The sequence below is a fragment of the Coenobita brevimanus genome, chromosome 103 (genome assembly GCF_032717465.1).
Source record: "Coenobita brevimanus isolate Jiangsu-jjx chromosome 103, ASM3271746v2, whole genome shotgun sequence".
NCBI lineage: Eukaryota > Metazoa > Arthropoda > Malacostraca > Decapoda > Coenobitidae > Coenobita > Coenobita brevimanus.
In genome coordinates, this window is record NC_137056.1 from 32,073,534 (window position 1) to 32,090,609 (window position 17,076).

Genomic DNA, 17,076 nt, shown 5'->3' on the forward strand with positions numbered 1-17,076 from the left:
TAGGCAGGATGTAAGCACAGAAGCACAGTTCTTGGGGACAGCAGGAGGGATCCCATCAGGTCTATATGCCTTGTTAATAAGGAGGCAAGTGGTGGCAGAAAATATATCAATTGACAAAATTTTATTGAGACAGGCTTGTTCTGAGGGAACCGCAACTTATGCAGGAAAAACAATACCAGTGTTGCAACAAATAGCATGTTTATTATGTCCAGACGTTTCGACATATTCATCTATGTCATCTTCAGTGGATCTAAAAAGATAAAAAAAAGACCTGTAAGGTATTTAAAATCCTAAAAGAACTATTTGAGCATGTGCTCATCGTACTTACATAAAAAAGAGAAAACATAGTGTTAAATTATAGGGGGGGACTTAACTGCACAATATTTTCAGAGGAACAGCAGACAGACAATTGTTTAGGGCCCGTTTTTGTTTGTAAATATGAATGGATTCTAGTATTCTTAGATTCTTACTAGTACATGAGTCTATTATACAGAAATTCTTGGGATCAACAGAAGTATTACAATGATATGAATGTTCCCTTACCGCTGAGTGAGGAGGGTTGCTCACAGGGAGACCTGACCTTCTCAACTGACCTCTGTGCTCGTCAGCCCTTAGCTTGAAAGCTCGTATTGTGCTTCCAAACTACCCTGTATGGCAACTAGGGCACTTATGTTCATAAACGACTGATGAATGGAGGGCAGCCGGTAGTCGGTCTTTATAATGAAAAAATAACTGAATCTTAAGATCATTCTCATGAACAAATCGGAACTTTATTTGAGGATAGAAAATAGAAAAGTTATATTTCAGTGCCCTCTCTATCTTTTCTGATACAATACCAAGAAAAGGTAGAGAAAGATACATTTTCTCCTTACTGTACATCTATCTATCTATCTATATCCCGACGCCCTAATCCTGCAAAGGGTGGCCGCAAACAAAACGCCTCCAAGTCACTCTGTCACCCACCATTTGACTACCCTCCCGCCAACTCACCCCCCCCTCCCTCATATACCTCTCAACTCCATCCCTCCACCTCATCCTCGGTCTACCCCTCCCTCTCCCTCCCTCCACCTCACCTACATACACCCTCTTAGTCAGTCTTTCATTCTCCATTCTCTTCACATGTCCAAACCACCTCAGTGTATTTCTCCTAATCTTCTCAACCACATCCACATCTACCCCACAACGTTCCTTCGCTTCTTCATTCGTCAACCTGTTCCTCCACGTCACTCCACATGCTCCTCTCAAGTAACTCAATTCCACTGCTCTCGCTCTTGACTTGTTCCCCTCTTGACTTGTTCCCCTCTTGCAAGGTCCACGCCTCGCTTCCATACGTCAGGGTAGGGATCACAATACCATCATGCAGTGACTTCTTAACTTCCATACTCACCTCCCTATTTCTCATCACTGCTTTCAGAGTACCAACAACCTTCCTTCCCTGCTGTACCCTTTCATGTACTTCATCCCCCAAAGTTCCATCCTTACTCATCACACTACCCAAGTACCTGAATGCACTCACATTCTCCATATCCTCACCATCCAACCTCACTGCACACTCTGTGACTTCATTCCTCTCAAACACCATAACTTTACTTTTGTTTACATTAACTTTCAGCTTCCTCCTCCTACACACTGTCCCAAATTCATTCACCAAACCTTGCAGCTCCCATTCATCTTCACTCAACAATACTGTATCATCAGCAAACAGCAACACCGGAAGCTTCCAAATCTCACCCTCATTCATTAGGGCCAGCCCCACATCCACTGCCCTACCTTGCACCTCCTTTACAACCCCATCCATATATATATTAAATAGCCATGGAGACATCACACAACCCTGTTTCAGTCCCACATTGAGATCAAAGAACTCACTCAGCTCACCATCCACTCGCACCGTAGCCCTAGCTCCCTCGTACATACTCTTCACAGCACTCATACAGATATCAAAAAGAGCAGTGCTGAAACCACTGTTAACAAAAAAATTCCTCAATAATGTAACCTCCTTATGGAATAGGTTTTAGGTAGTAGTTAGGTTATAAGTTCTATACACAGGTGTTCTAATTGCATTGACCTTAAAAATAAAGAGACAGTAACTAAAACTTTCTCATTTTAGTTACTGCTCTTTTTGATAACTGTGTTAAAAAATTCTTAGCAAAAATCCAAAGCAACCTGTATGTACAGTAAGGAGGAAATGTATTTTTCTCTACCTTTTCTTGATATTGTATCAGAAAAGATAGAGAGGGCACTGAAATATAACTTTTCTATTTTCTATCCTCAAATAAAGTTCCGATTTGTTCATAAGAATGATCTTAAGATTCAGTCATTTTTTCATTATAAAGACCGACTACCAACTGCCCTCCTCTCATCAGTCATTTATGAATACAAGTGCCCTAGTTGCCATACAGGGTATTTTGGAAGCACAATACGAGCTTTCAAGCTAAGGGTTGACGAGCATAGAGGTCAGTCGAGCAGGTCAGGTCTCCCTGTGAGCAACCCTCCTCACTCAGCTGTAAGGGAACATTCATATCATTGTAATATTTCTGTTGATCCCAAGAATTTCTGTATGATAGACTCATGTACTAGTACGAATCTAAGAATGCTAGAATCCATTCATATTTATAAACGAAAACCGGCCCTAAACAATTGTCTGTCTGCTGTTCCTCTTAATAAATTGTGCAATTAAGTACCCCCTGTAATTTAACACCATATTTTCTCTTTTTTATGTAAGTACAATAAGCTCATGCTCAAATAGCTCTTTTAGGATTTTAAATACCTTACAGGTCTTTTTTTATCTTTTTAGATCCACTGAAGATGACGTCTGGACATAATAAATATGCTGTTCGTTGCAACACTGGTGGTGTTTTTCCTGGACAAAATTTTAATGTCAGGCATGAGAAAATCAGAGGGACGGCAGTGATGGAAGAACAGCACCTAAATCGTCTAAGGTGGAACTGGAGGAGAAAGTCTGAGCGAAGAGTTCTGTATTTAATTATCAGTAAAAGAAACAGCTGCAGAGGCATCAGAGTGGAAAAGAGGAGGGAAGGATGATGAGCACGATTCCAGGCAGAAACATAAGAGAGATGAGATCCAGGGGTTGGTGGCCTCGTATACCTATTGTTTGGAATGGCATTCAACACCACTGCCAGCAATACTGGATTGTTGGCAGAGGCGTGTACCCTTATTCAATAACAGTTGCACGAGGATCTCCACCTGGCTTTCGGCATCACATTTTTGAGATCCTTGTTGAAAAGGCCTTCACCATTTGCTTTGGACCATCTTCTGGTCCCGTCATTCACATATAAGCAGTTCAAAGCCAAGTGGAATACTGTTGACATAACGTGCTTTCAGATCTTGAGTGACGATGAGGAAATGATTGATCGTGAGCAATGTGATGAGCTCATAGCATCTTGTATGAAACAGTTGCAAGAAAACCAACCTCGAGATGATTATCAAGAACTGCTAGAACTGTCCATTGTTGTCTTGGGTGGTGTACCACCCCGTGGAACACAGTTTCAGCACCCAGGTGCTAGCCACCATGTCAGATCGATGGCTGAAGCTATATACAGCATCAAAATTTATCTTTTCTATCATCAGACTAGCATCATGCTGAGGCAAGGCTGAGTACTGAAGCGGTTTGTTGTGTTCATCATGAAACAATACCTGAAGTCATGGTTCATGGCAACAAAAGCAGCTCTAGCTCCAGCAAGCAATCTGAGGCTTCTCCAGGAATTGTCACTTTATCCTAATATGGACATCTCATAAGTCTGCTTGAAAGCATTTGGTCATGACTTGTGGTATTTGTCAGAGCAGTTAGTTAGATTGGCCCTTTTTTATCCAACTGTTGACCCTAAAGAGAAGCGAAAAATAGTGATGACTCTAAATGAAGAAGGAAGCAAAGATCAGCTAAAGGAAGCAACAGTTGAACTTGAGGTGACAGCACTGAATCAGAAAACAATTTCAAGTTTTGTGACCAGTAACACCAAGAAGATCTTCACACTACTTCCTCATTCATTCTTAGAATTCGATCCATCCGCATGAGAAAGTTGTGAGGATTACAAGGAAGCTGAGCACATCATCCAAGGGCTACAGGTAACAAATGACTTTGTTGAAAGAGGGGTAGCACTGATTAAAGAGTTTAATCCATTGTTTACCAAGCATGAAGATCAATGGCAGTTTCTTCTCCAGGTTATTGAGCAACATAGGCAAGTGTATCCAGATGCGAGGAAGGCTACATCTGGCAGCAATTACAAGCCATAAAACTAAGCAACAATAAGTGGGAGTTGGGTTCCCATGATACTGCCCCCAGTGAGGGGCCAATATTTTGAAAAGAGGGGGACCTAGGTAACCCAGTGGCATATTAATATTACGCCTTGATAATATAACTTTAAACATGATGCGGCACCAGGTAAAATTATCTAATAAGCATGAAGATTTACATACACCATTTTTTAATCAGTAGGAATGAAGTCCTTCAGCAGCGAAAGCAAATTTTTTAAGTTGATAATTAAGGACCACCCTACTATATTTATAATAAAAGTTGCTGCCAGGGATGATGTTAGCAAGGAGGCTCTTAAGTATGGGTGACAGAACCAATTCCCTCATGTTTATCTTTCTGTGTTGGCAACACCAGTCATTGATGTTCTGTGTCAAGCAACAGAGATGGCCCAGCAAGCACCAGGGTAGGGTTTTGCTGCCATCACTTGTGACGACATCTTTCACATTATTAATGCTGATCATGATATGACAATCAATGGCCCCACTGAAGAGGTTGAGGAGTAATGCCTGGCACCTGAGGCTACACAGCAGGAGCCAACTTCTGCCAAACCACAGCACAATGAGGGCCCCACTTGTCAGTAGCTGAGCTAGTGTTGGAAATTGCCAGTTGGTTCAAGGATGCCCTAATAATGGTGGTACACAGTACAGATATGCTGCAGCTCCTCCAGAGTGAAATTAACTGGATTTTTGAAGAAAATTAATGAGTTGTCTCAAACCCTCATTGCCACCTACTGTGTCCCATCCCCATCCCCATCCCCAATGCCTGCCCCACGATCTCAGGCTCCCCATGCTAGCACTTCCGCAGTGTATGATTCCCCGCAAACTGCCATTAACAATGGTTCAGGGAGTGACTTTGAGGGGTTCCAGGCGTAACTTCAACCCTAAATGGGATAAAGGCACTGCTTATTCCCCCTCCTGTAGCATCTCAGCCTCAGAAACCTCCTTCCCCAACACCCACACATTGCACGATTTGCACAGCAAAATTCCTGGATATATTGGCTGTGGAAGTTGAGGATCAACTGTTTAGTGTAATATTAAACGTATGAACCTCCCCATGTTAAACTGCTTAAAAAAGTAAATAAATAGATAATTAAATAAAGGAAGAGAGTACTGTACAGCATCATATTAAAGGTAAGTTGAGGGAAAAAAAAAAAAAAAAAGAGTTCAATTATATCTTTTTCAGTTTTTCTTGCTATCTCCAGATGTTTTAATAGACCTCAAAATCCAGGGGTGTCTTTTACTGGTTAGCTTATTGGCGAAGACCTCATATGGACAAGGTCTGTGAAGGCTGTATCTAACCCTTCTAGTTATTGAAGTCTATCCTAATATGAATGAAACAGCAGCATTTGAGGGCTGAATACTAATCACCTACCAAAATATGTTGTAGCCTAAGGTACAGGCCACCCACTAACCAAGTCTGAAGATGAGATATTTAGAACAGATACATGCACATGGACCTCACCTTCTCATCCTTACAGAGACTCAATTGTCTGAGGTGACTGATAGCAAACCCATCTCTGTGTCCTCCTATTTTTCTATACCGTAGTCACTTCAAGGCCAAAGGTGGCCGTTCTGTACAGGTATACCCTGGTGTAATGATGCAACTGGTTAAGTAAAAACACATCGTTAGGCGGGGTATCGTATCTCGGGGTAGATTTAACATGTAAAGTATAGGGATGTATTTTTGAGCCTTGGGTTTCCCCATGCCAAGTCCTAAACCCACCCAGATGAGTCCAAAAACAAGTTTCTAGCTAATCTAAACCCCAAAATAGTTATAAAACAAGCAAAACTAGCCCTAAAAGCAGTTTATAACTCACCTAATCCCAGAAATAAGATCTGAAAATCATCAAATACTGTATATGTCTGGAAAAAATCAAACTTAGTAAACTGTACCTCAAAATGACAATGTTCAGTCCACCTATGACTAAAACACATTAATCTAAGTCTAAAAACTGGGGTTTGGCTATCATTAGGCGGGGTATGGTGGTATTTCTACCCCCATTGCTGAGCCAGGGTATCGCATCAAGGGGTATCGTATATCGAGGTATACCTGTATATGTACACAGCAACATATCTCGCTTTCATGTTCTTGAACTTAATCTTCTGATTCAGCTCTTGTTGTTCTCTTGACTAAATATATCTGTGCTGTCTACTGTCTCCTAATTCTGTTTTCTTTGACTGTCTTACTTCTAAGATGAAACACATCATACCAATTTCTCCTTTCTCTGAAATATCCTTTCTAAGTGATTTCAACGTTCACCACTTGTACAACACCCTACCGATATCTCTGACTGCCTTGGAAAGAGTTCCAGCAAACCTGACCTCTTCATTGCAAATAATCCTTATACTTACATTGATAATCCTTTCTCTCCGTTGGGCTCCTCCAATCACGACCTTATCACCTTAACCTGTCCTATCACTCCAGTAAGACCTGTGGACCCTCCCAAGAAGTGTAGGCTGTTGCAGTTTTGAGCTGCTGACTGGGAGGCCCATCAGCAGTGCTTCGTTGCTTTTCCCTGAAGTGATTATTGCCTCCATGACCGAGAGCCATTTGAATGTGCCTTGCTCATAGTGGTGGTTACTCTTGGGCATGGAAGCATACATTCCGTTCTCATATCCTGTGACTTAAAAAAAAACAAAAAAGTTTTATCATGGCTTGTTCTTATGACGTCCACAATCCAGGTGGAGGAGATTCACGTGCAACTTTTGTTGAATAAGGGTGCACGTCTTTGCCCACAATCCGTTATTGCTGGCAGTGATGTCAAAAGCCATTCCTACCACACGTTCAGATATACTGCAATCATTCAAGGTTTTAATGATGACATTGGCCATGGCCTTTCCTGTCACTAATTCCAAACTGGATACATTCAAAAGCTTTGAATCACCATCACCTGACGTGAGAATTGGAAGGCATTCAGTTAAGTTCATGTGTATTGTATCATTAACTACATTAAATATAAGTTGCATTTAAATATTTAGTGCTTAGAGTTGACTAATAATACTTGCTAGACTGTGTGATTGCAGTGGGATGACTGACCATGATTGCTAGAAACTTTTTGGCAGGTTTTTCTGGCCATCCAGCAGTTTCTGCACATTCAGCACCTGCTTGGTCCAGAATTTCTGAATGAGAGGACTTTTACTGTATGTTGCATATTCCAATGTGTGTTTTGATATCTAAAAAGAGCCAAAAGACCACAGAACACTGCCAATATTAGGAGGGGTACTGTGCATATTGGTAGGGTCTTTTGTTTTTTGTTGTTTATCCATTGTTTTCTTAGTGTTTAGGATTATATTGCATATTGCAATGTGTGTTTTGGTGTCCAAAAATAGCTGAAAGACCGCATAACACCACCTAAATTAGGAAGGGTACTGTACAGGGTATATATAGGTTGGGTATAGGTGTTGGGTAGGATATGAGTACAGTAGAGGATATTGCTCCATATCCGGACATTACCCATATGTGGATATGCCTTTGGCTCTTTTACATCGGATAATTGAGGGATTACAGTATATACTTGTAAATATATATAAAATGCCTTGCAGAAGTCCTTTATTGTCATTGCGTGCAGTTTTCCTGCCGGAGGTATTGGTAAGTCAACCTTAAGGTTCACCCAGTCCTCAGATGCCATTGCTGCCTCATCAGTCCCCCGGTCAGCCACTTCTTTTCATAGCTTATTATGTGTGTGTGTAGTACAACCCCTTGAAGGTTGCAGTGACCTCCTGGTCAAGAGGGTGAGCAACAGAGTGGTGTTGGGTGGCAAGAAAACAACCTTAGTGGCAGGGTGACAGCCAATGAGTTGTCCATACCCAAGACCACTTTAAAAGAGAAATTTTTCTCACTAGACCACTTTAAAAGAGAAATTTCTCTCACTGCAATGTTTCTTGGCTGTGGGAACAAAAATCTTATCAACCCACTCACACACATAGTGGCATTGTTTACCCCTTGGAATTATTCATCCATTGAACACCCAGGCACTTCACATTTTCATGCTGCTTTTCTACGTCATCAGAAAGAAAAGAGGAGAGGAGGCATTTCCAAAAAAAAGAAAGACTAGTTTGGATCATATTGAACACCTGTTCTAATTTGTTACCATTTTCTTTCTACCATATTCCTCATGGATGTAGGGAAAGCCTTGGCCACGGTCATGTCGGTAGCCACCTCAACATACATCCATGCATGGCACGGTTGCATGCCCATGAAATTTCGCATGCCAGCCCTTGCTAGCAGAGAATGGTGGAGGATTGTCAAGTCATATCACTTGAGCAGCTTTTTGTCCACTGCCGTATTTACTTCCCTCAGAGTACAGTCGAACTTTGAAGCATCTTTCTGTGTTCATTAACACATCTTTTCTCACATAGGAACAACTTCCTGTGTTGTTGTCACTTCCTAGTTGGATTGGCCTGTGCTTTCGATCTTTTCACAGCACTTTTGCACTATGTGCACTTTCAGCTCAGTTATGTTAAAGTACTTTGCAGTGTCAACAACACACTCCATAGCACTGTGCCAACAGAGAATGTTTCTTTTTCCATTCAAGTGACAATTGCACATGATGAGGCCTTTCACTGGCACCACCAGCAGGTGCGATAGAAGAATGGGGAGGCATAGCATATCAAAGAGCACTGAGATTGTTATCCAGCAATAGGATTGCACAGGATTTTGATGCAAGTTAGGAAACCAGGGATCAAGGCTAGCTGGTGGACAATGGGGGGGGAGGGAGAGGGAGAGGTAGGAGCGCACATGCACAGTGGCCATGTTTGTCAGCAATGTTGACACATCACCACACAGGACCTTCAAATGTTGTTGGGGACAGACTGACGTTGGACTTTTTTGCATTTAGTGTGCCGGGTCATGATTTATCTTTCCGTGCAAATCAGTTCCATGTAAAATGAGGATCTACTGTATCCTCATTTTTTGTGTTTATTTAATTATTTATTTATTTTTATATTTCTGAAAATTTACAAGGGGGGGATGCATAGCTAATATATTAGTGCTGCATAAGCTAGGATACATCATTCAAGACTCTTGTCTATTTTTTAAAATCCCCCTCTTTCCCTTCCATCTACACAGCAGCGGAGATTGAGGAAGATGGCAAGTGCTTTACTGGGAGACGGACAAGGTTACCTGCCCCCAAGCCACTGACGGAGGACTTCTCAGTGTGGAACTTCCTCTACAAAAACATCGGCAAGGACCTGTCCAAAGTCTGCATGCCAGTCACGCTCAACGAGCCTCTCAACATGCTTCAGGTGAAGAGACAGAAGGAGTTTTAAAATCCCTAAAAAATAAAATCTTGTAGCTTTAGCTGGAATAGAAAAATGGAATTGTCTCAACCATGAAAGGGATAATGGTGCCAGCATTAACACTCAGGTTCCTGTATTCAGTTGGGTAAGCAAAATACTCTGACATTATCTAGACTAACATAGTCTAAACATGAAGACATGGCTATGAAAGAATTAACTTTGTCAGCCTGATGGCATATTTTATATTAAATTTTTGCCACCAATAGACAGTGAGCAGGAAGTGGGTGGTTGTCAGTTGCCTACAGAAAGTCAGGTATATGGGAGAATCTTCCAGAATGATTGCTGGGAGGGACTGTAGGCATAATGTATATTGACAAAGAAATGTAGATGGATATGGTGTTGTGGGTATGCTGGCTGAGGAGAAATGAATGTAATGAAATTTAATGAAAGGATTATAGCAGTGAAAATATTGTCTGGTAAACTCGTGATTTCAGTTAAATCAGTGTTTTGTATACTCCACAGGCTGGGTTGGATGATGATGAAAAAAGTATATTCTGGGATTACTTGAAACATATGTGATGGATTGGGGGATGATGAGATTGTAGTTTTGGGAGGGAACTTCATTTGTCGTGTGGGTGAAGCAGCTCGAGGATATGAAGAGGTACATAGTGGGTGCATATATAGTACTGGGAATGTGGAAAGAGGAAGGATACCCAGATCTGGGGAGGCAGTGAACATGATTGTGTGTGCACGCATTTTAGGAAAAGACAGATTAGGTTCACTTCATATGATTCAGGGGGAAATAGTAGCCAGATTGACTGTTGTCTGGTCAGGAGGGCTGATAGGAGGTTGGGAAGGGAAATTAAGTTATGGGGACCAAAGAGTGTGTGCAGAAATGCAAATTACTGATATAACATGGTGCTTAAAGAGTGGATTGTGAAGAAGAGGACCTATGCAACCAAGAGGTGAATATGGAAGTTGAAAAACAAAAAGTAAGGGATGTCTTTTATAGTGAGATGATTAGAGTTGTGACTGGACAGGGAGCTGGTGACAGAAGTGTTAATGAACAGTACAGAGCTCTCAAGAACAGTCTTTTGAGAGAAAATAATTCAGTGTGTGGATGGACAAGGGGCCTTGCAAGACATAAAATAACATTGTGTGGGATGAGGGTGTAGAAGTCACAGTTAACCCCTACACACTGGGGGCTTTCCGATGTCGCTCGCTCCTCCCTACGGGGGATTTATGTCTATCTATCTATCTATAGCCCGACGCCCTAATCCCGCAAAGGGTGGCCGCAGACAAAACGCCTCCAAGTCACTCTGTCACCCACCATTTGACTCCCCTCCCCCCAACTCACCCCCCCCTCCCTCATATACCTCTCAACTCCATCCCTCCACCTCATCCTCGGTCTACCCCTCCCTCTCCCTCCCTCCACCTCACCTACATACACCCTCTTAGTCAGTCTTTCATTCTCCATCCTCTCCACATGTCCAAACCACCTCAGTGTATTTCTCCTAATCTTTTCAACCACATCCACATCTACCCCACAACGTTCCTTCACTTCTTCATTCGTCAACCTGTCCCTCCATGTCACTCCACATGCTCCTCTCAAGTAACTCATTTCCACTGCTCTCACTCTTGACTTGTTCCCCTCTTGCAAGGTCCACGCCTCGCTTCCATACGTCAGGGTAGGGATCACAATACCATCATGCAGTGACTTCTTAACTTCCATACTCACCTCCCTATTTCTCATCACTGCTTTCAGTGTGCCAACAACCTTCCTTCCCTGCTGTACCCTTTTCACGTACTTCATCCCCCAAAGTTCCATCCTTACTCATCACACTACCCAAGTACTTGAATGCACTCACATTCTCCATATCCTCACCATCCAACCTCACTGCACACTCTGTGACTTCATTCCTCTCAAACACCATAACTTTACTTTTGTTTACATTAACTTTCAGCTTCCTCCTCCTACACACTGTCCCAAATTCATTCACCAGACCTTGCAACTCCCATTCATCTTCACTCAACAATACTGTATCATCAGCAAACAGCAACACCGAAAGCTTCCAAATCTCACCCTCATTCATTAGGGCCACCCCGACATCCACTGCCCTACCTTGTACCTCCTTTACGACCCCATCCATATATATATTAAACAGCCATGGAGACATCACACACCCCTGTTTCAGTCCCACATTGAGATCAAAGAACTCACTCAGCTCTCCATCCACTCGCACCGTAGCCCTAGCTCCCTCGTACATACTCTTCACAGCACTCAACAATTTCCCCTCCACTCCATATATTCTTAATACCTTCCACATACCTTTCCTATCTATTCTGTCATAAGCTTTCTCCAAGTCCATGAAGGCAGCGTACACTTTCCTTCCCTTCTCTAGATACTTCTCCACTAAACATCTTAGAACAAATATCTGATCTACACACCCTTTTCCCTTCCTAAATCCCCCTTGTTCTTCTCCAACTAGCTCCTCTGTCATATGCCTAACCCTATCAATGAGTATTCTACCATATATTTTACCAGTCACACTAAGAAGGCAAATACCCCTATGGTTACCACATACTTCTCTCTCCCCTTTTCCTTTGTACAGAGGAACAATTATACCTGATTTCCAGTCCTCTGGAACCCTTCCCTCTTCCCAAGCCAATCTACACAACTTCCATATCCACTCCACAACAATCTCACCCCCATACCTAAGCATTTCACCACACACTCCATCAATTCCTGGGGCCTTTCCCAGCTTAATCTTCTTCATCGCTTCCACTACTTCCGACCTACTGATCTCTTCCTCCCTCCTCTCATCTCTTCTTCTCCCAGCCATTCCCCAACCACTTATACTCACACTGCTCTCACTCTCTACCTTCAACAAATCCTCAAAGTGCTCCTTCCATCTCCTCAATTTCTCTCTCTTCTCCACCAACAATCTATTATTCCTATCTTTCACTCCCCTACTATTTCCCCTTTCACACTGCCTTACTTTCTTTACCTCCTTCCAAAACAATTTCTTACTCTCCCTCCATTTCACACTCAGATTCCTCCCAAACTCTTCATCCACTTTCTTCTTACTCTCCTTCACCAGTCTCTTAACCTCCCTTCTCCTGCTCACATATACCTCTCTCTTCTCTCTCTCATCTTCTCCCTACCTCTACTCGCCAACCATTCACCATATGCCTTCTTCTTTTGTTCCACAGCTCGTTTCACCTCATCATTCCACCATGCTGTCCCTTGCACACCCTTGCATCTCCTCCTCACTCCACAAACCACCTCACACGCTGCGCTTATCTCTTCCGTGAATATCTTACATACGTCTTCCACCCCTTCCATCTGCTCTAGCTCATACCTTCCCAATCTTTCTTCCACTATGCTCTTATACTCTGTCCTCTTCTCACTATCTTGCAATTTCTTCTCCACTCTTCTCACAGGAGCTTCCTCCTGTCTTCCCTTCGCCTCCTCAACCACTTTCTTTGCAGCTCTATCTTGGCCATCACTAAGTGATGGTCCGAGACTCCATTCCCCACCCTCTCCACACCCTTACATCCAACACTTGTCTTCTCATTCGCTCATCCACACACACGTAGTCTATCATTGCCTTTCGTTCGACAAGTTCACCATCCATCCTCCTTATTACTCTCCATGTATACCGGTGGATCATCTTATGACGAAAGTAGGTGTTGGCTATTGCCAACCCCTTACCAGCACAGATGTCCACCAAAGTACTACCATTCCCATCTACTTCCGCTGGCACACCCCACTGACCAACCACTCCATCCACTCGTACATTCCTGACTTTGCCATTCATGTCTCCAATCAACAGCACTCTCTCGCTCCTCTCAAACTTGTCCATACATGCTTCTACTTTCGCCCAAAACTCATCTTTCACTCTTGCCACTCGATCCTCTGTTGGAGCATACACACATACAATCGCCCATGCTTGTATACCTACTTTCATCCTCACCCATACAATCCTTGCACCCACTGTTCCATACTCTCTTATATTCTCCTTCCACTTCTTGCTTATCATCAGACATACTCCCTCTCTTGCCCTCTCATTCTCACTGACTCCCGCACATATACCTATACCGTATTCCCATTCTCTCATCCTTTCACCTTTCCATTTAGTTTCAGTCAATCCACATATATCCACTTTTGCATCCTCAAGCACCTGGACAATCTCTCTCTCTTTCACTTCATCATTCACTCCTCTCACATTCCACGTTCCTACTCTCAGAATGTCCTTTGTCCGTTCCTTAGTCGTCAACGTATGGTCCGTCCGGGTCCGAGGCGCTTTATTTGCTTTTTTAGTTAGTTCTTTTTACGGGGTGGGGCACTAACCCACCACCAACCCTTTTAGTCGCCTCGTACGACAAGCAGGGATACTGGGGAAGTATTCTTGAAACCCCCCTTCAAACCCTAATATCTGTTAAACTATAACAGCTAGAGAAAAAATTAAAGATACATAAAACTCACCAACTCTTCCTCTTTCCAGTGAAAGTATCCCTATGTCTCTAGGTGGTCCCATCAATGAGTAAGGATAAGTTAAAGTTCAAAGGGTGGTCGGAAGACATTTGCAGCTGTACATGTCAACCAGCGTTTCACCGCGCCCAAAGTCGTGACAGCTTTACACGTCAACTGGTGCGTAGGAGTTAAGGAGAAAAAAGACTTCCAGGAATGAAAAAATGGTGTTAAAAGAAAGGAATACCTGTTTGCCAAGCATAGGGCTAGAAAGAAGGTATTCAGGGCAAAATCTGAGTCTCAGAGACTTTTCCTGTATAACTAAGTAGTGTTGAAAGGAAAAATTTGGAATACCTGTATAAGGTGGAAAATAAGATCAGGAGAGAAAACAGGGATGTGAGGTGAGTAGTGAGCAATGTGTGAAGAATGATGAAGGAAAGATAGTGGTGTATAGTGAGGATATGAAAGATGCCTGGAGAAAGCATTATAATTGTTACTGAATGAGGAGTTTGACTGGAACAGGGAAGGGCATGGAGTCATCATATCCAGTGTTTTGCCCTTAGCCTGTGATTGATGCTGGTATTGTGAGCAGGCCAATAGGCAAGATGCAGTTGGGGAAGGTTGTTGGTATGTTTGGGTTAGCTCATGAAACGCAGAAGACCCCAGGAGATATGGGAGTGGTTTTAGTTATGTCATCATCATCATCATCATCATCATCCAGATCCCCTTTCCCACCCTAGGGCGGGGTGAGGAGTAGCAACATCCAGACAGCCCAAGTTTGCCCAATTCAGTGGGCCTCTCTTCCATTCACCCTTTATTCAAGACCCCGGAATCTTGGCTCTAACTGATACACCAAAAAACTTTCACCAGATTCTGTAGCTTCGCATAAACTTATCCAATAGAGTCAGTCTGGACGCTGTGACATTAAAAGGGGTGCCAAATCCCTGATCATGCACCTTTTCTCACAACTTTCATCTAGCCAGCTCAGTCTCTTGTCAGTCCCTTAGCTTCACTGACATCCATACCTCACTTCCTCACAAACTCATTCACCATATCTTTCCACCTTCTCCTTGGCCTACCTTGCCTTCTCCCTCCTTCAGATTCACTCAGATATACCTTTTTCACCACTCTATTGTTATCCATTCTTTCCACATGACCATACCACCTCAGTACACTCTCTTCGATTCTTGTGTTCATAGACTTCCGTACCCCTCATCTTTCATAAATCACATTATTTCATATCCTGTCCATTCTCTGTACCCCACATACATTCCTCAGCAGTCCCATCTCCACCGCTCTCACACCTGACTTCATTTTCATTCCTCACCATAATCCCTCATCCATATGTTAAAGTTGGCACTAACACTCTTTCACTTAAGCCTCATGCAGTTGCAACACTCAAGCCTCTGTTTCTTATCAAGGCCTTCATAGCACCAGCTACTTTCCTTCCTTGTGTCACTCTACTTTGCTCTTCTTTTGCACATTTCCTCTCTTTTCTGTCACCGTACCCAGGTATTTGAACTCTCTCACCAATTCCAGCCTCTCTCCATTCACTGTAACATCACACTGGGAGTCACCTTCTCTCTCAATTACCATCACCTTACTCTCTCCTACATTTACTCTCAAGGCCTGACACTCACAGACATCATCACAACTGCACTAGTCCACCAAGTTCTTGTCCAGTATTTGCAAGTAGTACTGCATCATCAGCATACAACGAATTTGAGATATTCCATCCATCACCATTCAGTACCAATGCCATCCCTCTCCCCGTAACCCGTGTTTTCACTTCCCTCATCACCATATCCATATATATATATATATATATATATATATATATATATATATATATATATAAATCAGTAGGATAGAAGTTGTGGAAGCAGTGAAGAAAGTTAAAATGGGGAAAACCCCAGGAATTGACGGAGTGTGTAGTCAAATGCTGAAGCATGGGGGGGGGGGGAGAATGTAGGAGAATGGATGTGGAAGATGTGCAGATTGGCCTGGGAGGAAGGTAGAGTCCTGGAGGATTGGAAGTCAGGTATAATTATTCCCTTGTACAAAGGAAAAAGGGAAAAGGAAGTGTGTGATAATCATAGGGGCATTTGTCTTTTTAGTGTAAAAGGAAAAGTATGTGTTAGGATACTTATTGGCAGAGTTAGGGAAACAACAGAGGAATTAGTTGGAGAAAAACAGGGAGGCTTTAGGAAGGGAAGAGGTTGTGTAAATCAGATATTCATTCTTAGATCTTTAGTGGAAAAGTTTCTAGAGAAGGGAAAGAAGTTGTATGCGGCTTTCATGGATTTGGAGAAAGCATCTGACAGGGTGGATAGACAAGGATTGTGGAAAGTATTAAGAATATATGGAGTAGATGGGAAGTTGTTGAATGCAGTGAAGAGTATGTATGATGGTGCTAAGGCTGCAGTGCGTGTGGATGGTGAACTGAGTGAATTTTTATCTTTTAAGGTTGGGTTGAAACAGATGTGTTATGTCTCCATGGTTCAATCTGTACATGGATGGGGTAATAAAAGAGGTACAAGGTAAGGCAGTGGATGTTGGAGTGGCCCTGGTGAGAGAGGGTAGTGTTTGGAAACTTCCTGTACAGTTGTTTGCATATACCATGTTGTTAAGTGAAGACGGGGAGTTGCAAGGCTTGGTGGATGAGTTTGGGAGAGTGTGTAAGAAACGGAATCTAAAGGTGAATGCAGGAAGAGTAACGTGATGGTCTTTGAGAGAGGTGAAGTCAGTGAATGTACAGTGAGGTTGGATGGTGAGGAAATGGAAAATGTGAGTACATTTAAGTACTTGGGTAGTGTGATGAGTAAGGATGGAAGTTTGGAGGGTGAAGTGCTTGAAAGGGTACAACAAGGAAGAAAGGTTGCTGGTTCCTTGAAAGCAGTGATAAGAAACAGGGAAGTGAGCATGGAAGTGAAAAAGTTACTACATAACAGTATTGTGATACCAATTCTAACATATGGAAGTGAAGCTTGAATGTTGTTGGAAGGGCACAAGTCAAGAGTGAGAGCAGTGGAAATGAGTTATTGAAGAGTAGCCTGTGGAGTCAAATGGAGAGACAGGCTGACAAATGAGGA

At 42.7% G+C, this 17,076-nt stretch overlaps 1 protein-coding gene across 1 annotated transcript in view; it reads left to right on the plus strand.

The window, feature by feature from the left end:
• LOC145415709 (oxysterol-binding protein-related protein 6-like) overlaps positions 1-17,076 on the plus strand; it is a 521,853-nt gene that overhangs the window by 351,257 nt on the left and 153,520 nt on the right. The window contains exon 10 of the mRNA XM_080284933.1: positions 9,341-9,516. Within this exon, the coding sequence (XP_080141059.1) occupies positions 9,341-9,516 (176 nt within the window). The remainder of the gene's footprint in view (positions 1-9,340; positions 9,517-17,076) is intronic.